This window comes from Aquarana catesbeiana, linkage group LG08 (assembly GCF_042186555.1).
Source record: "Aquarana catesbeiana isolate 2022-GZ linkage group LG08, ASM4218655v1, whole genome shotgun sequence".
Lineage (NCBI taxonomy): Eukaryota > Metazoa > Chordata > Amphibia > Anura > Ranidae > Aquarana > Aquarana catesbeiana.
Window position 1 is genome coordinate 257,653,929 of NC_133331.1, and position 24,286 is coordinate 257,678,214.

A 24,286-nucleotide genomic window follows, 5' to 3' on the forward strand; every position below is an offset into this window, starting at 1 on the left:
GATACCAAAAACAAAACATGGGCAGCCCTATTCACAATGTGATGACTGCAGTCCTATCACTGTCCAGATGAAGCTACACTATTCCTTCTAGTGAAACGCGTTGACGTCACGTTATGCCATTCACGCAAGCCCCGTTGAGTTGTGGTTGCCAGCTGTGTGCAGGAGACAAGAGATCCTGCACAGCGTATAGGTGCTAGTGACAAGCTCACCCCCCATACGGCCGATTTTGAATGATGCAGCCACAAGGTATCCACAGACTGAATCATAGAGGGACACACCCCAATGGACATCCATCGCATGGGACGGTAATGTACCCCCACAAGCACGGTGGTCAATAAGTTTTGTGGTTGGAAGTTCCTCGTCCTGACCCATGAACATGTGATGTTTAACACTTCTATCCTTGAAGCTGTCACTGTTACTACCTCCTAAACACCAGATCGCTGGGGTTAAGATCCATCACAGCCAATACTCTCACAATGACACTGGTGTACTGTTCAATCAGAGGAACTTTTTCAGCAGTCAACTATACTTTATAGTATAATCAAGTACTGGGATTTGAATAAAAAGTAACAATTCATGTGAACTGCCCAAATACACCAATATATTCCCCATCCTCAGTACTGTAGGCTATATAGATCAACTGCTCATCATTCTAGCCGGGACTGTCTCCTTCCCCTTTATGAAATTCATTGAGCGATCCATGATTCTGTGATTTCCATCAATACAAGCTGGCTCTCACTGTTCCCTTTTTCTTCTCCCAGGTCATTTCCCATCCCCCTCCTTCCCCATTCCTACCTTTCCTTTCCCTGGGGCTACACACCACTAGGATGTCTTATTGATGATACTATATGCTAATTACTAGTTTACAAGACCAGATTTTCATCAGACAACCTACCTGTGTGTTGTAACATGGCGTCCGGATGTTTCTTTTATGTTTTGTGTAAAGTCCTGTGTTCGTGTTATGTTTTGATGTAAAACTTCGTGTGTAATGGAGTATCGTTGTTATAGCCAACTACTGTAAAGCTGTGTTTTAAATTTGATTGGCTTTAGAATTGCCATTTCTTGCCTCCATTAATTATATTTTTTAGATACTCTAGTATGATCCATTTGATACCATTTTTGTCACCTCTTTCCCTGGTTATCTATACCAGGTTATGTTGTGGTTTATATGCTTTTGGTTACGGTAACAACAACCCACATGGGGAGTGATCTATGAGTGACCACTCCATTAGAGTGGACTAATTTGTGATATGCCTGCTTTTTCTGTGTTTTTATATGGTTTTCAATGGCATAGTTCACACCAGTGCGTTCCAGTTCCAGAAAAAAAAAGTAGAACATGCTGCATTTTTCCTGTACTGGAACGCTCTAAAACGCATTAAAAGCGCACTGGAACACACCTAAATGCACTGGAACACACCTAAATGCACTGGAACACACATGTCCTTATTTAAGGTTACGAAAAAAAGAGGAGGGGAAAACAAAATGCTGGACTGTACCAAAAATGCACTGGAACGCAAACGTGCATTCAGAAAAGCATCAGGAACGCATCTGGACTGCATTTCTATGGTGTGAACTGACCCTGAAGGAGTGTGTGTCTCTTCCCTCCAATCGGCTCTCAGAGCTCTCCTCACTGAGCTCTGCAGTGTGAGGACAACCTGATTCAAGCCAAGTAGAGCCTCAGCTCACATCACATTTACGGAGCTAATAGACACCCATTAGTCCAGCACCCCGCACAGTGCACACACACATGAACGATTTCTTAAAAAAATAATAAAAATTTAAAAAATGGCAGCTTTAACATGGTAAAGTAGCTTTCTTCTTTGGTAAACTAACTTTGGGAACTTGGGGGGGGGGGGGGGCGACGACCCCCTGCGCCCCTTATTGACTGGCTGCCTCTGCTTAAGATACATTGCCCTGTATGGACAAGGTGACAGTGTAACAGTGTGTCTGAAAAGAACACCCCTGACCACCTAACACTCACCTTACTGGTGCTCCCTCACCGCTCCTTGCTTCTCTGCAGCCAAGTGCCAAATTGGGTGTACCATCGGCCCAAAGAGCAGTGACGGCACTCCACCCCCCCCCGTTATGTGGGCGTGAAAATTATTTACATCTGTACATTTTGGAATTTTATATATATATAGTAATGTCACCGCACAAATACCAGTGCATTGTGGCAAAACATGACTTTTTAGCAAACGTTACCCCAGTAGACAAGTGTGACTGCCCTCAGGGGGTTGTGCTCTGTCACCAGTCATGCTCTATTGTGTTGGACATCATGGTAACATGTTTTTAGCCACTGGGGGCTGTAGGGTAAGTTTTTGGGCAGCTTACGGTTGAAGGAGACCTCAGGTAGAACCTTTGCGGTGTGAGACTGCTCAGTCAGGCAGTCAAATGACTCCAGGGAGCTGTGCAACTGCAATGGGAAGTGGTGTTGCTCTGGTGCCACCTTCTTGGCCATGGTTTCAACATTTCCAGCTGTTCCTCTTTTGAAGGCAAATAACTCTGCCCCACATTCCTGCTCAAATTTCCTCTTTTGGTGTAGAGATCTACATGTGCTATCTACAAATGTGCTATTTAACTGCCAAAAGTTGATTTATATTTGGGTGCATTCACACAGAGGAATTGAAAAAACTGTGACCTGCTCCACAGAAAAATAGAAAAAAAAAATAAATATGGGTAAAGTTGATCCAGGGAATATCCAATTGCCTCTTGGGGTATCGGGAAGGATTTTTTTTTCCCTGTTGGAGCAAATTAGTTAATGCTTTGCTGGGGTTCTTTTTGTCTTCCTCTGGATCAACTTTAGGAATAGGATTGTGTATATAGTAGGGCTGCACAATTCTGTCCAAAATGAGAATCCACTATTTTTTGCTTAGAATAAAGATCACAATTTTCTTGCGGCGTAACATCATCTTTCACATTGTAAAAAAAAATTGGGCTCACTTTACTGTTTAGTTTTTTTTTTGCAATGCCAAGCTGCTGCTAACAAAGCAAACAGAATATTGGCATGTATTAAAAAGGGGATCAACTCCACAGATAAAACAATAATTCTCCCACTCTACAAGACTCTGGTCTGGCCTCACCTAGAGTATGCTGTCCAGTTCAGGGCACCAGTCCTCAGGAAGGATGTACTGGAAATGGAGCGAGTACAAAGAAGGGCAACAAAGCTAATAAAGGGTCTGGAGGACCTTATTTATGAGAAAAGGTTGCGAGCACTGAACTTATTCTCTCTGGAGAAGAGACGCTTGAGAGGGGATATGATTTCAATTTATAAATACCATACTGGTGACCCCACAATAGGGATAAAACTTTTTCGCGGAAGGGAGTTTAACAAGATTTGTGGCCACTCATTACAATTAGAAGAAAAGAGGTTTAACCTTAAACTACGTAGAGGGTTCTTTACTGTAGGAGAGGCAAGGATGTGGAATTCCCTTCCACAGGCGGTGGTCTCAGCGGGGGCATCGATAGTTTCAAAAAACTATTAGATAAGCACCTGAACAACCACAACATACAGGAATATACAATGTAATACTGACATATAATCACACATAGGCTGGACTTGTGTCTTTTTTTTTTTTTTTTTTTTCAACCTCAACTACTATGAAACTACTATCTCCATTGCCTAAATATTTTGTGCCAAAGGGTGTCACTTTTTTTTCCTCCATCTTAAAAGGTTGGTAGATCTGTGCCTTTTGTAACATTCCCCCCCCCCTCTCCAAGTATAACTATGACCAAAAGAATGACATGTATGATGCAGTCTGTCACTAGTATTAACACAGCAGGTTTTGTTTTGCCAACCCCCCCCCCACATAACACAATTTTCATGGCTGTTTATTCTGCCAGTAGTTTTTTTGTTTTCCAGTACCTGTAACAAGCCAAGCAAAAGTGATAGTTAGGCCCCTTTCACGCGGGGCGGACTCTGTAATGTGCATCTGCCTGTCAGCAGGGGATCTCTCCACTGATCCCCGATGAGCAGGCCGATGACAGCCATTCCGCTATGTAGAGCCGACACTGCCCTGCTGTTCTCAATGGGCGGTCGGATGGAAACGGATCACCTGTCCATTTCCATCCGTCTTCCGATCTGATCCGCTGGACGAATAGGGAATGGATCCTCCCATCTATCTGTTTTTGGCGGACACGATTGGATCGGATGCTGGCTCCATAGAGAACAATGGCTGGTCCAATCAGGTCTACCTGAAAAACTGACAGGCAAACCCGATCGCACCGCCTATGTGAAACCAGCCTAAAGTTGGCCACACATTTTATACAATTTTCATGTTCAATTTGCTTTAGATTTACCTTCACCTATGTACAGTGGAACCTTGGTTAATGAGTAACACGGTTAACGAGAGTTTTAAAGACTAGCAGCTTTTTTTTTTTTTTTTTTTTTTAAATCCTGCCTCGGTTTGCGAGTGTTGTCTCGCAAAACAAGCAGAATTCAAGCTAATGGGGTGTGCAGTACTGCATTTGGACAGAGGTGCGGGGGCACAGGTGACACTCGGTACAGTTTGGAAATGCTCGGAATCACTTGGAAATACTTTGTTCTCGAGTGTTTCCGAGCCTTTCCGAGTTCAGCCGAGCTGTCCCCGAGTATTTCCGAGGCCCTCCGGCGCCCCCCACCACCTCTGGCCACATGCGGTACTGCATGCAATAGAAGTCAATGCGGAACAAATTATCTTCGTTTCCATTGACTTCTATGGGGAAACTCACTTTGATATGCGAGTGCTTTGGATTACAAGCATGGAACGGATTATGCTCGTAATCCAAGGTTCCACTGTAGTGCAAAGGCCTGCCTAATTGCATACAAATTGAAAGTGTTTAGGTTTGACCTCAATTTTCCTTTAGATTTACCAAAAACGATATAATATGAAACTTAAACACTTTCAATTTGTATGCAATCGGGCAGGTCCTTGCACTACATAGTTGAAGGTAAATCTAAAGCAAATTAAACATGAAAATTGTATAATGTATGGCCAGCCTAACAGAGATTGGGACAAATCATTTAACGCTGCCAGCGGGGGTTCTGCCAGGATGTAAATCTCTCCTAAACAATGTAAGTTTAAAAGATATTCACGGTACCTACAGGTAAAGCTTATTCTAAGCTTATGTAAATAACCTTACAATATAACATAAGTTATGTAAATTCCAGGGGTGGATGGGCAAATACAAATCCTTGGGCAGGAAATAGGTTTTATATTTTTTTTCTCATAGATTTTATTCTTTTTCAGTTTCATGGCTGGTGTCATTCACCCTTGGCGCATGAACTCGTTTGAACGCCTGCTGTGGCGCGCTTGCCGAGGATACCTTATTGTCAACTTTGTGGAAATGTCTGAGCCAATGGAGGACCTGGTGACGGTAAGAAAGCAAGAACTGACCTCCTTTCTACTGCTCTTCCTTCAAATTGGGGTTTGGGATGGATTTGGCCTGCTAGAGGAGAGTGATTGTAAAGTCCCGTTTTTAAAAAAACAAACAAATATGTTATTCTTACCTGCTCTGTTGCAGTGGATTTGCACAGAGCAGCCCAGATCCTCCTCTTCTCAGATCCCTCTTCGCTGCTTCTGGCCCCTCCCTCCTATCGAGTGCCCCCATAGCCAGCAGCTTCCTATGGGGGGCAGCCGAGTCACAACTTTGTCCTTTCAGACACGGAGCCCCGGCCTTGCTCCTTCTCTCCTCTGATTGGCTAACTGACTTTGACAGCCGCAGGAGCCAATGGCGCCGCTGCTGTGTTTCAGCCAATCGGGAGGAGAGTCCCAGACAGCTAAGACACTCGTGGACATCGCTGGAGAGCGATGGGGCTCAGGTAAGTAATTAGGGGGTGCTGGGGAGGCTGCAACACAGGTTTTTTATCTTAATGCATAGAATGTATTAGAAACCTTCTGCCTTTACAACTCCTTTCATGTATGCATTTTGCTCTTCTACAATCTTTAAAATATACCTTTCATTAGAAGAGCAGTATAGCCAAACTTTTTTGTGGCCATACTTTACTCGTGGGTCACAGGAGTGCACTAACGTTTGCTCTCCTGTGACCCAGGGTCAGCCTATAGCAGGCTATTGCCCACTGTCAGCTGACATGGCAGAGCCGTTCCAGACTCTGCAAGGATCCGACAATATTGTTGGGATCCACCCAGCTGCCTGATTGACAGCTGGCTCCGGCTCTCAGCGTGTGGCTGAGAGCAGGAGCCAATTCTTCCCACCCCTCTCAAGCCCCACAGTCCAGTGAGTGCTGTAGGAACAGAGAGCGATGACTGACGGTCATTGCTCTCTGCGCTGAGCAAACCTAGAACTGAGTGGTCAGTGATCACATGATCGCTCAGTCCTAGGTCTTAAGTCTAGTCCACACAGGTAGTTTTTTTTTTTTCAATCAGAGAGCTGAAAGAAAAAAAAAACTGAGGAGCTAGCTGTACGTCTATGCGATTATTAGCACAGCGATCACCCTGTTGAGCTATTGTGTTCTGACAGGGGGATTGCCCCCCAGCTAGCTCGCACTGGACAGCAATCGCAGCCGCTCATCACTCTGAAAACTGTTGGTGCAATATAAATCCTGTATTATTATTAGTAGTAGTAGTAGTAATAATAATATGTAAACCAGTACAGCCTTCCTGTTGGCCCCTAAGCTGTTGTTTCTTTATACCAGGGATATGCAATTAGTGGACCTCCAGCTGTTGCAAAACTACAAGTCCCATCATGCCTCTGGGTGTCATGCTTGTGACTGTCAAGAGTTTTGTTATGCCTCATGGGACTTGTAGTTCTGCAACAGTCGGAGGTCCGCTAATTGCATATCCCTGTTTTATACTCTGCTGATAATGGCCAACAAGTCTGTATGCAGTTTGCAGCGAATGACTGTGTAACATTAGGCTGTATCTTTCTCTATATACAACTGTTAGGCCTCGTGCACACTGGACATTTTTACAGCAGCTGTTTTTGACTTCAGATGTTTTTTTTTTTCTACAGTCAATAAACTCCCCATCATGTTATCGTATGTGTCCATGCACACATAGGCTGTTATCAGCAGTTTTTGGCTGGGACGTTTTTTCAGCTTTAAAAAACAAAAAAACAAACAAAAACTAGTGGGTTCTGAGAGGAGTTTTTCAGCCGTAAAAACGCTCTGTCAAACGCTGATAAACGCTCAAAAACGCGGCTCACCAATGTTTTTTAAAGTTTTTGATCCATTGAAAAAAAATATATATTAAAGAAAAACGCTAAAAAAAAATAAATAATGCTATTGCAAAAACGTTAAACGTTGAAAAATTCACTACGAAGCTACTGGCGTTTTTCTAACGTTATTTTAACGTCCAGTGTGCACGAGGCCTTGGTGTTTCAAAGCCCTGGAAACATTTCAATACTGCTCTATTATAAGTGTATCAATTATTCTAACATTACACATGAAAGGGTGATGGCAAAAAGTGGTCCTTCGAAGCGGCAGGTATTTCACTCATAGGATCACGAAGGTTGATGCTGCCATTTTATTTGGTATATTTTGGTTATTGATGGAGTGTGGTTGGCTGAGTCTCCCATTGGCTTCTCATTTCACCTGTAAACTTTGGCGGCTAGAGTTTTACCACTCGGCATGGAATATCACTTCTGCCGCAGTAGGGAAATTCTCACTGTTGCGTTCTTTATAATATAATGTGCATTCAAATTTAAAGTGGGAGAATATAAACCCTTATAAAATAGCACTTTTAAAGGAAATCCAACACTAAGATCCCATGCTGTACTTTTTAAATGTTTCTGTCCCTGTAGGGCGCCCCTCTCCCTGACTCTTACATAGTCTGCGCATGGCCACTGCAGTCCTACACTGATCCCTTTCTGCTGGATTCTTCAGAATGTATTATATTTATATTACACTAAATACACAGGCAGATTTAACATGATTTTGCTTGATTTAGTAAGGGTTAGACCCCCATACACACGATTAGATTTTCTGCAGATTTTTGTCTGCAGATTTACCAAAGCCATATAATATGAGGTCAAACCTTAGGAGTTTCAATTTGTATGCAATCAGGCAGGTCCTTGCACTACATGGTTTTGGTAAATCTAATAGACAAAAATCTAATAGACAGTCTAATGGTGTGTATGGGGCTTTAGTGGGTAGACAGATGGGTCCACCACAGCCTCAGACTTGTGCGTTGTGCATTTTACCGCTATGTCCCAACACACGATGCAGTAACAGCTAGGCTGTAGCAGCCAACACAAACGCAAGGCAGGGCATCACACACACATGCTGCGTTCCTAAGAACCACATTCATTGTGTTTTTTTTTTTTTTGTTTGTTTTTTAAGCAAAATGTTTTTTTGTCTTCTTCTCCCTTTTTTTTTTTTCTGACAGGGTGAGAGCGTTACACAGATTATATTCCTGATCTCATACTGGGGTGAGAGAATTGGAGAGAAGATCAAAAAGATTGCAAATTGGTGAGTGTTATAGCACTTCGGTTTTCATTTAAAATTGAGATGATAAATTGACTAAACAATGCCAGTTAATGAACTTCTTTCAGAGGAAATAAAATGCAAACTGTTTTTTTTTTTTTGCAGTATTAAACCCAAAAGCCAACATGTATTTTATTGCAGCTTGCCAGTTCTTAGATGTAATGGCTGCATTAGTTATTCTTTCTTAGGCTTTCTTTCCTTTATTTTCATCTGGTGATCTGGCCAGTAAGTCTATTGTCTTTTCAACAGAACAAGCTCTTCTGCACATGTAGCAGCTTAGCGTGTTGAGACAAACCATTTACCACAGACAGGGGGCTTACAATGTTCAGCTTTTATCTAAAGCCTTTATCCCAAGAGAAAAAAAAAAAGTTGCCGTAACTGGTTGCGTAGCTGCAGTTTGAGCCGGAGTTTGGCTTCAGTTTGTTAGTGTATCTAAATCTGCTAGTACAGCTAACACTGCCCCCCCAGACTGGCAATGCTGCTGTTCAAAGGTGCTTCCTGTACTCCTTCATCCTCCTGTGTTATTGGCCAGATCAACAGTTGGAAAGGGGGGAAAAAACCATAAAAAAAGAAAACTGATGCAGCCACCACATCTAATAATTGGTAAGCTGCAAAACGTAAGCTTTTTGGGTTTAATACTGCTTTAAATGCTAAGTACAATAATTTCTCTCCTCCTTCATTACATAAAGCTGATTGACAGCACACAACACTGAAAACTTACATTGAAAGTCGTCTTTACCACGTCCTAGATGCCTAAATGCATTGAGTTGCTGCCATGTGATTGGCTGATTAGCAATTTGTGTTGATTTCTGAGCATATCATTATCGTCTTCATTTTATAATTTTTTACTCCTTGCAGTTTCCACTGTCATATTTATCCATACGCTGATGATGAGACCGCCAGACTAGAAAAGCTGAGAGATCTCCTCTTGCAGATTCAAGACATGCAAAAGGTGACCCGTGCTATCCGTATTGCTTTCTTCTCGCTATTTCTATCTCTATCCTTAAACTGAGTTTGCCTCTGATTCAGACTGGCTCATTTGACAAAACTCGTTTGAAAAATCACTCATGTCCCATTTATGTCTTAAGATCTGTATTCCTTTTGCGGTGACAGATGTCTTACTGCATTGTAAAACAATTGTTTCCTATGTGTGACGTTCTTATGGCTGCGCTAAAATGCAGACATGCTGCATTTTATTACAGTGCACCATGCCAAATCGCATGGCAATGTACAGCTGCACAGTGCATCTTGCTGCTGTATGGTACCATGAACAAAGTGTATGTTTTGTACACTTCAAATAAAGTTTGTACAAAATAAAAAAAGTAGCCCTGTAATGTGCGGCGTTCAAGACATGCACCACAGTGCCCCCTAGTGCAGCCAGGGACAGCTGTCGGACCGGAAAAGTGCTCTGGCAGCTGTCCTTTCCCATGTGAATGCTATGCGGCCCAGTTCCTAACAGGCCACCGACTGGTACTGGGGCCCAGGGGTTGTGGACTCCTGTTTTTAAAGTATGGGGCCAATTTGTAGTCTCCCTGTGCTGATTAGTATGAAGTCTCACCTTCTATACTGAAAAATGAGGAAGGAGAAGCAAGTTCTTTTGTTCTCCCTATGCTTACTGAGGAGATGCTGCCACCTTGCCTATGAAAGGCAAAATGCCAGTTTCCAGGGCCCCCTTGACCTCCTTATACTTGCCTTCTCGGCACCCTTATTGACAATCCTTCCTCTCTTGTGGCCTGGGCACTTAAAAGTGTGGAGAAGCATGCGACTGCCTTTCTGGTCACCTGACCAAGGAAATGACCGCACTGCACCCCCTGGTTGCTGGTACTGCTGGCTGTGACCTAAGAAGGGGCAGCAAAAGGCTTGTAGGCAAGGAGTGCATTGGGGGGGGGGGGGGGTCTTTTGCAGAGACCCTGTCAGCTTTGTCTATCTATTTCATGAGCTTTATTGGCATCCCAGTCTTAGTCCATAGGGTTCAATATTGAGTTGGCCCACCCATTGCAGCTATAACGGCTTCAACTCTTCTAGGAAGGCTGTCCACAAGGTTTAGGAGTGTGTCTATGGGAGTGTTTGACCATTCTTCCAGAAGCGCACTTGTGAGGTCAGGCACTGATGTTGGGTGAGAAGACTTTGCTCACAGTCTCCGCTCTAATTCATCCCAAAGGTGTTCTATTGGGTTGAGGTCAGGTCTCTGTGCAGGCCAGTCAAGTTCCTCCACCCCAAATTCTCTCATCCATGTCTTTTATGGACCTTGCTTTGTGCACTGGTCCAAATCATTTGGTGGAGGAGAGATTATAATGTGGGGTTGTTTCTCAGAGGTTGGGCTTGGGGCCCCTTAGTTCCAGTGAAGGAAACTCTTAAGGCGTCAGCATACCAAGACAATTTCATGCTCCCAACTTTGTGGGAACAGTTTGGGGATGGCCCCTTCCTGTTCCAACATGACTGCTCATGAGTACACAAAGCAAGGTCAATAAAGACATGGATGAGCGAGTTTGGGGTGGAGGAACTTGACTGGCCTCAACCCAATAGAACACCTTTGGGATGAATTAGAGCTGAGACTGCAAGCCAGGCCTACTTGTCCAACATCAGTGCCTGACCTCACAAATGCGCTTCTGGAAGAAACATTCCCATGAACACACTCCTAAACCTTGTGGACAGCCTTCCCAGAAGAGTTGAAGCTGCAAAGGGTGGGCCAACTCAATATTGAACCCTACGGACTAAGACTGGGATGCCATTAAAGTTCATGTGTGTGTAAATGCAGGTGTCCCAATAGTGTGTGTGTGTGTGTGTGTGTGTATAGTGCCCCATCCTTGGTGTCAGTGGGCAGAATATTTCCTTATCCTTGGTGTCAATGGGAGAAATAGTGCCCTGTTGTTGATTTCAGTAACAGGAATTATGCCCCATTGTTGGAGACAGTGGGAGGAATAGTGTCCTGCATCAGTGGGAGTACTGTATGTACAGTATTCTGTAGATAGATATTAGTTCTGATGGGGCAAGGATTACCATTACACTTCCAAATCACATTGAAACTTTCATAACCGAGCCTAAAATAAAGTATGTTTACCTTTTTATAACTCCTTTTATAGCATCTAGCTGTTCCCAATGCTACAAGTGCCCTTTAATTTGTGTATTGTGTGCTCTACAGGTGATGCAACAAACGGAGGGTTTCCTAAATCAAGTCCTAAGTCAGGTTGCAGAAAAGTTACAGTTCTGGAGAGTCAGCGTGAGGAAGATGAAGCACATCTACCAGATCTTGAACATGTGCAGCGTGAGAGAGCGATGTCTTATCGGAGAGGTCTGGTGTCCTGTGGGCGATCTTCCTCCTCTGCAGGCGGCGCTGGCCCGAGCTTCGGTGAGATACTTTGGAAACGCACCTGTTCAGTGATGACGTCAAATGACAAGCTTTTCCACACAGAGGAAAGTGGGAAAAACTGGATCTGTGGGGTTATCTTAACTGGTATTGAGATGTCCTGGACCCCAATCATTAGTACAACTTAAGAGCTGTCTTTGGCATGCTCTCAGCACAGAAACCTCTGCCCCCCCCCCCCTTAGAATCATATGTGCAGCGTGTGGGTGCCAAAGCTGCTGACTTTTAATTTTTCATGCAGAGGCTGGACCTCCTCTTTAAGTAAAATTCCAAAAAAAATTTTCTACACCTTTAAAATATATTGAAAAAAGAATATCCCCACCAAGAGTGAGGAATTGGTACATAGGAAATACAAAATATAAAGTCAATGTATATAGTTGGAACGATACAGTTCATACAATGATGTGTCCTGATGTTTGTATGGTCAACGTTTCGCCACTAATTTGGCTTCTTCAGGACCCAGACATGTTGATTTTAGAGTTACCCATAGGACCCGGGAGCAGGCCAGCCAACCCAGATGCCTGGGGCTGGCATAGGAGCAGCCCAGGCGAAATTGGACTACAGCAAAAGAGATAAAAACGAGATGGCAGTCCTAAATATGGCAACTTTTTTAGAATATAAGACAGTGGGCAATGTACCTTTTGGTACAAGGACCACATGGTTTACGGGTTCCAAAATGGTCTAATGGTAGGGTGTGAAGAACCTATCAAAGCAGGTGTATATAGTAGTATTATGGCGTGAGTAATCCACCATGGGTCAAATTAAACCATCCAGACTTTTCATCCCCACACAGCTCAATTAGATTGCACAGCCCCTCGCACCATGTCCACCTGCCCACTGCCATAGGGAGCCCGCTCAATGGCTCATCGGGATATTCTTTTTTTCAAAATATTTTAAAGTTGTATAATAAAATGTTGTAATTTTACTTAACATGTCTCCTCTGTGGCCGTTATAGTCCATTATTGTAGGATACGTGTGTTTTCACCCTGGTATTTACCTAATATTTTTGTCTATATATTTTTCATATTTTAGATATTTTATTGGTTGAACTAGATGGACTGTTTTTTGTTTTTTTTTCCGGCCAGAGTAACTATGTAACATATTAAACTCAAAAAGCTAGAACACCAGAATAAAAATACTTACTTATTTTCCAAAAAATTTTTTTTTTTTAATTTTATGAGAGGCCATTGACTTCTCAAAATGGCAGTCATATGGCTGAAAATAAAGATCTTTATCTTTTGCGTAAAGCTTTGGAAATTGAGTCTATTGGGGCTTATGAATTTCGTTTTGCAAGCAGTCAAAATCTTTGTTTCGTTTTTTTCTTTTTTTTTCTTTCCATAATGTGTTATTCACAAATATGTAAAACAATACAACAACCATGCAGCCAAGGTGGATACAGAAAAAAGACTGTTTGTAACTTTGGTTACAGGATCTGTTACAAGCTGGTTGGTAAATTACAACCGAACAGTATCAACAAGGATGGGCATATGATCCTATGAGAACTAAACAAATAATAAAGGGTAGAAAGTGATATAGTGTATGTTATATGGTGATTGTAATCAGTGCCTCGGCAATGGGAATGACAAAGGTTCAGATCCCAAGATAAGGGGCACGATACCGGGTAGTGGTCAGTCAAGTGAATTTGGCGTGATGGAGGAAAGTGTAGCGAGGGAGAAGGAAGGGGCCCCAGGAAGCGCTGGCTGGTCCGCCGCCTGCCAATCCATTCCTTTCCTACATTATGCTCCAAAAATGAAATTTGGAAGCTGTGCCAATTTTACGTCCTGTAGCTGTTTAAGTCCTTCTCATCTTTGGGATAGCGCTGACCACACTTGGCAAACATGGCCAGTGACCACCAAGGATCGAAACTGAGAACTTTCTAACCAGATGTTTACTTTGTCTTCTTTTAAATCAGTATTGTTCCATCCATGCGTTTTCTTCCAGGAGAACGGTGGAGGGGGCGGAGAATCCTTCTGTCACCGTATCCATTGTCCTGTCAGCCCACCCACTTTAATCCGCACCAACAAGTTCACCTCGGGATTTCAAGGGATTGTGGATGCTTATGGTGTAGCAAGTTACCAAGAAGTAAACCCAGGTATGTTTTTTTTTTTTTTTTTTTATGGTTACTTTATACTTAACTCTTATTTTGCAAGTCCTCTTCCAGGACCGCACAGATTCTCAGTGCTGTCCTGGAAGATTCCTAGAAATTGAGTTACCAGGTAACTAACTCTGTTCTTATTCAGCTGGAACATATTTTTGAGATTTTCAAGGGGATTTGGTTTTACGTAGATGAAATCTTTAAAAAAAAAAAAAAGGACCTTGCATACTATCAGGTTATGTCTTCTGCATTTTTCTAAGCTCCAGAAGTTCCATTATTAGGCGGGTTTCACACAGCGATCCAATCAGGTCTGCCTGTCAGTTCTTCAGATGGACCTGATCAGACTAGCCATTGTTCTCTATGGAGCGGCAAATCTCAGCAGGGATTGTCCGCTAACACCCAGCGGAATCCAATCCAATCCTGCCTACCAAAAAAGGCCAGATGGGTAATCCATTGCCGACCCATCTCTCATCCATCCGGCAGATCGGATCGGATGACAGTCAGATGGAAATGGACAGGTGGTCCTGTTCCATCTGACCACCCCATAGAGAACAGCGGGCTGTGTCCGTGTCCGCTCTGCATAATGGAGTGGACATAGACCTGTCATCCGCTTGCTCAGTGTGGATCAGTGGAGAGATCCCCCACTGAGCAGACGGATATGCTTTACGGAGTCTGCCCCATGTTTAAGGGGCCTTAGACTTAAAAGTGAACATGTCTTGAATTAAATTCTTTAAGTAACCTTGTATAGTGTTCAGTCACACGTGATGCCTGAAGATTTCTCTGGTTAGCTTCAGTGGGGCTCAAGAATGCACTCATTGCCCCTGTGGTTTTCTTTGCCAATCTTGACTTTACAAAACATAGCGCTCAGGCACATCTGTCCCCCACAATGCAGATGGCTCTTGGTAGATTAGTAAGATATTGCATTGTGGGATGTGGCCACATAAGTAGAACTAAAGGCAAAACTTTTTTTTGTTTTATTTTGGATAGAGGAAAGCTTTTCATAGATGGCTTGGACTGTTGAGCAAGGACTGGCCAAATTTCAATCCATCTATGGGCAGGTGGGTTGTACAGAAGTCGAAGTTGAGTGCTTAGAAGAATTTCGGGAGATATAGCGGGCAGAAATCTAATGGCATTGTTATACTTGTTTGGCCTTTAATAGTGTATTCGAAGCATATATATATATATATATAATTTTTTTTTTTTTTTTTCTTCAACCACAGTCCGTGTTGATGGGGGAATCCCTCCCACTGCGCTATTGTATTCTGACAGCCGGAGGTTTCCTTTCCGTCAGCATACAATAATCACTGCTGCCGGCTCTGGCCTACACTACCACCATTCACTACTGCCCTAAAAAGGTCGAACTGACTAGACTACGACAACTCCCCCCCCAAATTCAGTACTGTCTTTTCAAATATGTTATCTAAAATGATACATTTGGATGCTGGTTATGTAACGTTTTTTAGTTTATTAATTCCCCTCTTTGTGTTCAATTGCAGCTCTTTATACGATCATAACGTTCCCATTTCTCTTTGCCGTTATGTTTGGTGATGTTGGCCATGGGCTCCTCATGTTCCTCTTTGCTCTTTGGCTAGTTCTTGGAGAGGATGACCCAAAGCTGAAAAATTCTGACAATGAGGTGAGAGTCTGCAACATATAGAATGTATGGTGACTATTACAAGAGAAATCTGGTTGTCTGTTACATTAATTAATTTTTTTTCTTTTGTGTCTGGCCAGATCTTCTCTATGTGCTTTGGAGGCCGGTATCTAGTTCTGCTCATGGGACTGTTATCCATTTACACAGGTTTTGTGTATAACGAATGTTTCAGCCGGGCAACCACCATTTTTGATTCAGGGTGGAGCGTTGCAGCAATGGCGAGAGCGAAGAACTGGACGTGAGTGTAACGATCAATAGCATTTTAAATGACAAATGTGACCGGTTCCCTTTTGTAATGTGGAGAAAGCTATAAATGTGATGATTGTATACATCTAGTTCTAACAATTTTTCTATTTAGGAGTGACAGCTTGACAAACAACTTTGTTCCTCCACTACTGGACCCCAATATAACCGATGTCTTCACCCATGTCTATCCATTCGGCATTGATCCGGTAGGGTCTTTTTATTATTACATTATGCTGCCTTTTTTTTCCCCTTGTGTTGTTGTTACCTTGTTAAACAAACTCCTACAACATGATGATGTCTATCTATCTATCTATCTATCTATCTATCTATCTATCTATCTATCTATCTATCTATCTATCTATCTATCTATCTATCTATCTATCTATCTATCTATCTATCTATCTATCTATCTATCTCTAATATATTGTGCGATTTGGACATGGCTATTGTACAGAACGTCAGTGATGGGTCCGGGGCAGGAGGATATTTTTCCCTAACTATCTAGGTTGTGGTCCTTTTTTAAGAGAGGATTGTTCAAGAGACATTTTTTAGTACTCAGAGGTCCTCACCCATACAGGGTGAGGGATTCCGGTGTAGTTCACTTAGATTAGAGGAATTTGGGTAGGAAAGCGCCTCCAAATACTAATTTACAGGGACTTTGGTCCCGAAAGGGTTGACCCGTCAGCAAGGTAAGCTTGAAAACGGGGCAAGAAGGAGTCAGCACCAGTCTGTGGAGAGGTTCACAGCTGTGAGAAAGTGTGGACTGTCTGGAGACTGAGATGTGTTTTTTGTGAGCTCCTGCAGCATTTGCAGTACCCCCGAAGCAGATGGGAACCCTAAACTCAAGTGTGGGACTAGTATATTTTCGGCGAGCCATTATATTGTTTGATTATACCAGGTTTATGGACTATTTACTTTATTTTTACTAAAGAAAGCTGTTTTTGCTTTTCTGTTTTGAGAGTCCAATAAAAACTGTTACTTTTTACTAGTGATCTCAGACATATACACTTGGTATTTTTGTGGTTGTAAACCTCAGTAATGGAATCTAAGCAAAGCACATATATAGTGTTTACTTATCTCTCTCCAGAGCTCTAAGTGTGGTTTTTCTCAGGTGCTTTGTTCCTCCATTATCATGAGTCACTTCTGAGAAGTTTTCGTGAGACATTTTGTGTAGGGAAAGGAGCTCAGAACAGAGCTTGTCTATTCAGAACACAGTTCTTCTGCTGTGTGAAGGGGTTGTGTTCTTTTCCTCCAATCAGCTCTCACACACTGTAACTGCAGTCTCTCTGACCCCTTTATCTGTGCTCCTGACAGATGAAGAAAGATTTTTCACACACCTGCCCTTTTGAAGGGGTACAAGGAAGAGAAGACAGCAGATAAACAAGTAAAACTTATGTAGGAGGATTTGTTTAATCTCTGCTTATCATCTGAGGCTATTCACTTCACTGGGTATATGTGAGGGTTTACATCCACTTTAAGCTGAACTCTAGGCAAATGGCTAAATGCACAGGTTAACTATATATATATATATATATATATGAGTTGTTTTACCTGCCAAAGTATTTGTATTTCTGTTCATTCAATCCTGTGATTTACACAGCTCTGGCACAGCCTGGCAGGAAAGGGGGGACAGTCTTTCTCTGGTACTGTTTAACTTTTACTTACAGGTCCTACAAACCGTCCCTACAAACCTGCCTTTGATGCGTTTGATGCTTTTTTTTTTTCCCCTCCCTTTTTTTTATTTATTTTTTATTTTATTTATTTGACTTCATCTCAATTCAGGACATCCGCGTTCCTTGTGGGTTTACAAGCATTCCAATGCTTTTCGCATGCATTTTGCTGTGTTCCATATATTTTTCTACTTTTTGTTGATTTGCACTGGAACACACTACACTGGAGCCATTGGAATACATGGAAAACACTGCATGCATTTTTGATGCAGATTAAAAAACGCACTGGACTGCATGTGATGTGGACCAGCCCTTTGGTTTTCAATAACCCTGTTTCCCTGTCTAGTTTTGAATTGTATTGTATATTGTCTATGGGTCAGCTCTGATTCTGAAAACAAAATGCTCTCTAGGGGTAACTGACCTTATCTTAAAGCGTAGCTCCAGATACCCCCCTCCCCCCCTCGAAAAAATGTAAATTCAGCAGCTACAAAATCTGTAGCTGCTGACTTTTAATATTAGGACACTTACCTGTCCAGAGATCCTGCGATGTTGGCACCCAAGTGGATTTTTCAATCGGCTCTGGGGTGGTGCCGCTATTCCTTTTTAAGGGGGACCGGCAGTGAAGCTTTGCATGCATGGTACCTGCTCACAACCACTAATTTGGCAGTGGAGGTGGGAGGAGGCAAACAAGTGGAGCTTTCCCTTTTTGGGTGGAGCTCTGCTTTAAAGTGCAAGTTTTGTATTCACTTGGCTGTAATCTACAATATAGGTGACCTAGTCCTGCATGCAATTTTTAATTTATTTTTCTTTTTTTTTTTTTCATTCCAGATATGGAGCTTATCCTCCAATCGCCTCACATTCCTGAATTCCTTCAAAATGAAAATGTCTGTTATTATAGGAGTCATTCATATGTCCTTTGGAGTGTTTCTAGGCATCTTTAACTTTGTGTAAGTACCACTACAACATTCAGCGTTGTCTACCTGAACTTCATGCAAACAGCAAAGTACACAGATTAACCACCTGCTGTCCAGGGCTATCTTTTTTCTAAATTGCAAGTATGCACAGGGAGAAGGGTCGGGGGAGCCAGGGGTGCTTTTAGGGTGGGGTTTTTTTTTATTTTTTTGTTCACATTGTATTTTATTTTTCACTTTAAAAAAAAAAAAAATATATATTTAACTGTATTGCTATTACAAGAGGCTAACAATCCCCGGTGTAAAAACTTGAGCCAGGTGACAGGTCCTCTTTATGGAGACATCGGGGATCTATTAGACCCCCGATGTCTCCCTTACCCTCCAAAGCGACTGCAACAACAGATCGAATGACAGCTCTGAAGCTGGAAGTAATGAAATGATCGTCTCTTTCGGCTTTATTGGTGGCAAAGGAGATGGAGGAACAGATGTGTTTGTAAAGCCTTTGTGTGAAGTTTTACCGGCCATTTACCTGGGTTTTCCTGGAAGAACAGGGGGGGCCTGGGAACTACCACAGCTGGTGGCAGGAGGGAAGGATGGCCATTCCCAGCACTAAAAAAGTGATTGGGTGGCTGTAGATCCACCTGGATCACTTTTATTAAACAGCTAATTGCTGGCTGTGAAAAATGGTACCAAGATCATGGCTATAGCTGCAGCCATGATCCTGGTATAACCACATGCTGAGATTTACACAGCATAGCCTTGCCTGACAGGGAAAGGCACCTGATTTTTCTTGGCTGCAGTAAAATCTAACATGTAATGTATGCATATAACAACTTCCCTTGTTTCTCCTCACTCTCTGATCAATATGCAATTCATTTTTCAAATCAGTATTTTTAAGAAATATAGGATCTCTTTTGAGACCCATTGGTGTCATCACTGGGTTTTTTTGTTGGTATTTGTTGAAGTTTGGTGGGAGGAGTCAACTACATAGAGGGTTCTTTACTGTAAGAGCGGATGTGGAATTCCCTTCCACAGGCGGTGGTCTCAGTGGGCAGGATCGATAGTTTCAAACAACTATTAGATAAGCACCTGAACAACCACAACATACAGGGATATACAATGAAATACTGACATATAATCACACACATAGGTTGGACTTGATGGACTTGTGTCTTTGTTCAACCTCACCTATTATGTAACAGGCCTTCTGTAAACATCACAGCAGCCTGCCTCTGATCTTTTTTTTAAAAGCCTACTGCTTCTTGAGAGTTGCGTGGAAAGAACGGGGAAAGTCCCTTTGTGTGTACAACACCCCCCCCCCACCCCACCCCACACGCTATTGATGGCCATACCTTACTGCGGGGAGAAAGACAAGGTGGTGATGCTCTGCTGCATCCCGGGTAGGAAGAAGAATGCTGCTGGGGCGTTGGTTCTCCTCTAGACCGAACAGGAGGCGGGTCCTAAAACCCGTCCTAAGACTCCCTGCCAATTGGGCCTCAGGAGCCACTTTCCTAAATGGCCGGGAGGAGAATCAGAAAGACCATAGCGAATATAAATGTGCTATAGTCACACAACTGGGTGGGCTCAGATGTAGTGTTCTGCACTCCAAGCCCACCCTTTTTTTAAGCCAATTGGAGCCTCTGGCTCTAATCACGTGTTTCTAAAAAAAAAAAAAAAAAAAAAAAACCATTGGAATCCATGCGTCCGGTGCCCTGCATGGAGATTAGGGGCCTTGCGCATGGATCCGGGGGGGTGACGCTCACAATGTAGCGGCCACCACTGTGTTTAACAGATTGCACAGCTAAAGTCTGCACCACCTAATGGCCAGCAGGGACATCTAAAGGGGCTCCAGTTAGATGTTCTATCTTTTAACATTTGTGAAGAAGAACAAAAAATGATGGCAGAGAGAGCCAATAGCTGTTTGAGGTAGTCCAATGACCATATGGATCAGGGGGAATGAAAGTAGCCATCAGAATGCTACTTGTTAGCATATGACCAATGCAAAAACATACACAAAAGGATTCAAAGCCTAGTGCATTACCACCAAAACCATTTATTGAAAACACACGACCGTGTTATACTCACAAGGTAGAAAATCAAATCAAATGGTCATGTATATTGTTATATTGGTGTCTTCTCTTGCAGTCACTTCAAGCAGAAGTACCGCATCCTCCTGGTATCTATCCCAGAGCTGCTCTTCCTGCTGTGCCTCTTTGGATATCTGGTGTTCATGATTTTCTACAAGTGGTTTGCATTTGATGCCAGTCGAGCTCAGTCTGCTCCAAGCCTGCTCATTCATTTCATTGACATGTTCCTTTTCACCAAGAATAAGGGCAACATAGACCTCTTTAAAGGGCAGGTGAGCTTTATCCGCCATTTGTACAAATTCTCCATCAGTATTGTTTTGTCACGGCCATGTGCTGTTGTATTCGATATGTGCAAAGAGATGACACAAATACTTTTATATATAACATTTAATAAGAGTAATGACAGATACAGATGATAATAGAAAGTATAACAATAATTCATAACTAAAGATGCTGTTTCCACCATGGAGTCCCACCTGCTTACGCAGCGTGGCACATAGGTAATCAGACGCATGCATGATTGCAAGCTCTGATATGAGACCTTATGAGATCTTACAAGTTTTGGCTGTGGTAATAAATGACTTGGACTTTGCAGAGATTTATGCAGTGTAATAGTAGAATGTGTACATCTATCTAGGGATTGATAACATTGGCAGAATAAGTATCGGGGGTATCGTACCAAGTGTTAAGCTCAGATGTAGTCCGTATATTGCTGGAAACTCTTTTTTTTTTTTAAATATACAACTAGACATACACTATTCCTTTTTGTTTTTGTTAATGTTTTTTTCATTTAGCCAGTGTGTTGAATGAAAAAAAATTAGGTGGATGGAGAAATCCCCACCACCAGGACATTAGCGGCTCCCTTTTCTGTCAGAATACACTGATCAGCGGTTGCAGCTGATTGGCTTCAATTGCTGACCAAGAAAAAATGTCCAGCTTGAAAGGGCATGGCTGGTACCTGCTGAATCGGCCGAATTAGGATCAATGTATGGCCAGTTTTAGATGGGTATGTGGAATTTGAAAACAGCAGTTGATGTGAAATTCTCATTGATTTCAAAACACAAATAAGTAGTATAAAGAATTACTGTACATGAGTTTTAAGCTACATTCACATGGGCGCTTTGGCCCGGTGCAAATAGCAGTGGCAGGAATTTCCTTATTCCTGCTGCTGTTTTTGACACCTGTGAGCGGGTAGCTGCGGCCTTTTGAGTCTCTACACTGTAATGATAGGTTGCTGGCAGCCACAGCTATTCGTTGCTGTTTGGACAGCCAGCGATCACCACAGGTCATTTCTGGCTGTGGAAGCAGCCACAAAAAGCTGCACCCTTCTGCAATCTTGTCATTAAAGTGTACGGCTGAGGTCGGCAATCCATCGATCAGGGCAGCATCTGCATTTGCTTCTATGGGCTGCCTGCACGCTATATATATATATATATATATATATATATATATATATATATATATATATATATATATATTAAACCTAGATATGATATCCTCTAACTTCTAATTTAAAATGAAGGAAAACATACAAGCTGTTAGATCTTTCCATCTGAAAGATAAAAAGATAATATTAAAAAGAAGAAATGTAATCGCTTCAGTTTGCTGGACATGTACACATATAGGTTTTCTGACACATTAAAAGCTAAATTCAGGAAAAAAATAAAGTGGGGCTCAGCAACCTGTAGATCACGGAAATGTGACTGCTAGATCTCGGTCTAGGCTGCCAATCCGGGTTATCAAACAATGTAGAGACATTACTTGTAAAGTTTGAGCTGTAGTAGGGAGCAAGAGCCACATAAGACGATGCTTCCTCTGTAGTGCTGGCTCCTGTCCCATGCGGAGTGATACCAACTGCACTCCACCTCTTATCCCGGCTAGTGGTCTCCAAAATGGTGCCAACAGTAGGAAAGAAGATATCTTCATGTCAGTGTGAAGCAATACACTGGGCATTATAGTACAGGGCTGCTTTCACACTGATGCACTGTGGTTTAACCACAAAGCGGGTGCAATGTACCTGCAGCTTTCCTGCGCTTAGCCATAGACTTCTATTATATCCTGCTGTTTTACCACCCCCCTACTTTAGTGTGAACAAGCCTAAGGGTGCCGCTGCCGAATGCTACTAAGGGCTCATTCACAAGTGCAGCAGGCACTGCTGCTCCTCTTAAAAGTGATCCAATTGTGTGTGTGTGTTGACAGGTGGCGAGGAGGCGATATGTTGCTTCTTCACCACCTGATTTAAACCCATGAATGCCGTGCAATGCACGCAATTGCGACACAGTAGTACGGCAATTAAAGGTTTAAATCGGATGTGAGGAGACAACACGGTGCACGGTGATCTTTGACTTCTCCCATGTTGATCAGGTAGATCTTCACCACCTTTAAAGTTGTCTACTCCTGTAATAAAGGAAACAATAAATTATGTGGTAATGTATTGGCTGGAAGAGGAAAGAGAAGAGGCTCTCATAGCATGAATCAGTCTTAATGAGGAAGTTAATTTTTTTTTTTTTTTAAAAAAAAGCTTCTAAACACAGCATGTAAACGCAGCAAAACGGACATTTTAAACGTGGGTCAAGTTAAATCGTTCAGGAGAGGTTGTGAAAATGTCCTCCATTAATAGCGCTGTCCCTTAAAACGTAGTACCCTTTATTATGAATGAATACCCTTGAATGATCTAATTATCATTTGGACAGCCCCCCCATTTAAATGAATATGTAGAAACTGTGGCACAGTTTAGACATCCCTTTACAAGTAGAATTTCTGCTTTTGCTAGTCTTTTCTTTCATTGCATTATATAATGGGGAATAAGAGATGCACTTTGAAAATTCCATAATGTTGCCATTGCATCACACAGAAGGCTAGTGCAGTGAAACTTACAAGATTTCCATATAATTCTTGTGTTCTCCTGTAGGACGTTGTACAAATGACTCTAGTGATTGTTGCTGTGGCGTGTGTACCGATTCTGCTCTTTGGGGATCCCATTTACCAGTACATCCAGCACCGTAAGAAAAAAAGAGCAAGGGAAAATATTGCACAGGTAAAACACTAATCTTTGAGTAGAAATTCTTTCCTCTCAAAAGGTGCAGCCCTGGATCCCTCTGAAGAACAAGCGGTCCAGCAGCTTTGTTCCCCCGACTTCACCCAAGTTGCTTTACTTTATTCCTTGGTGCACACCGATCAGCCATAACTTTTTACACCCATCTAATTTTGAGTGGGTCCCGCTTTTGCTGTCAAAACAGCCCTAATGCATCGGGACATGGACTTCATTGGACCTCTGAAGGTATGCTGTGGGATCTGGCACCAAGCTGTTAGTAGCAGATTCTTTAAGTTCTGTAAGTTGGGAGGTGGGTCCTTTTTATGGATTGGACTTGTTTTTCCAGCACATCCCACAAATGCTAGATTAGATTGAGATATGAAGAATTGGGAGGCCAAGAAAACACCTGTTCCTCAAACCATTCTTGAACCATTTTTGCAGTGTGGGAGGGTGCATCATCCTGCTGAAAGAGGCCTCTGCTATCAGAAATATACTGTTTCCATGAAGGGGTGTACTTGGTCAGCAACAATTTTTAGGTAGGTGGTACATGTTAAAGTAAAATCCACATGAATGGCAGGACTCAAGGTTTCCCAGCAGAGCATTGCCCAAAGCATCACACTGCCTCCACCGGCTTTCCTTCTTCCCATACTGCATCCTGGTGCCATCTCTTCACAAGATCTAAAAGTTATGTGATTCAGACTAGGCCACCTTCTTGCATTGCTCAGTGGTCCAGTTCTGATTCTCACGTGTCCATTGTAGGTGCTTTTGGCTGTGGATATGGGTCAGCATACCCTGACCGGTCTGCG

General features: G+C 42.5%; 1 protein-coding gene across 2 annotated transcripts in view; it reads left to right on the top strand.

Annotated features, from left to right (window-relative positions):
* Nucleotides 1-24,286, top strand: part of TCIRG1 (T cell immune regulator 1, ATPase H+ transporting V0 subunit a3) — a 53,157-nt gene that overhangs the window by 20,413 nt on the left and 8,458 nt on the right. Inside the window, exons 6-16 of one of the 2 annotated variants that reach the window (XM_073597083.1) lie at nt 5,226-5,352; nt 8,322-8,404; nt 9,278-9,371; nt 11,562-11,768; nt 13,725-13,875; nt 15,375-15,514; nt 15,613-15,770; nt 15,891-15,984; nt 18,277-18,395; nt 20,505-20,718; nt 23,358-23,483. In XM_073597083.1, the coding sequence (XP_073453184.1) occupies nt 5,226-5,352; nt 8,322-8,404; nt 9,278-9,371; nt 11,562-11,768; nt 13,725-13,875; nt 15,375-15,514; nt 15,613-15,770; nt 15,891-15,984; nt 18,277-18,395; nt 20,505-20,718; nt 23,358-23,483 (1,513 nt within the window). The remainder of the gene's footprint in view (nt 1-5,225; nt 5,353-8,321; nt 8,405-9,277; nt 9,372-11,561; nt 11,769-13,724; nt 13,876-15,374; nt 15,515-15,612; nt 15,771-15,890; nt 15,985-18,276; nt 18,396-20,504; nt 20,719-23,357; nt 23,484-24,286) is intronic. The other variant, XM_073597084.1, reaches the window with a different exon arrangement.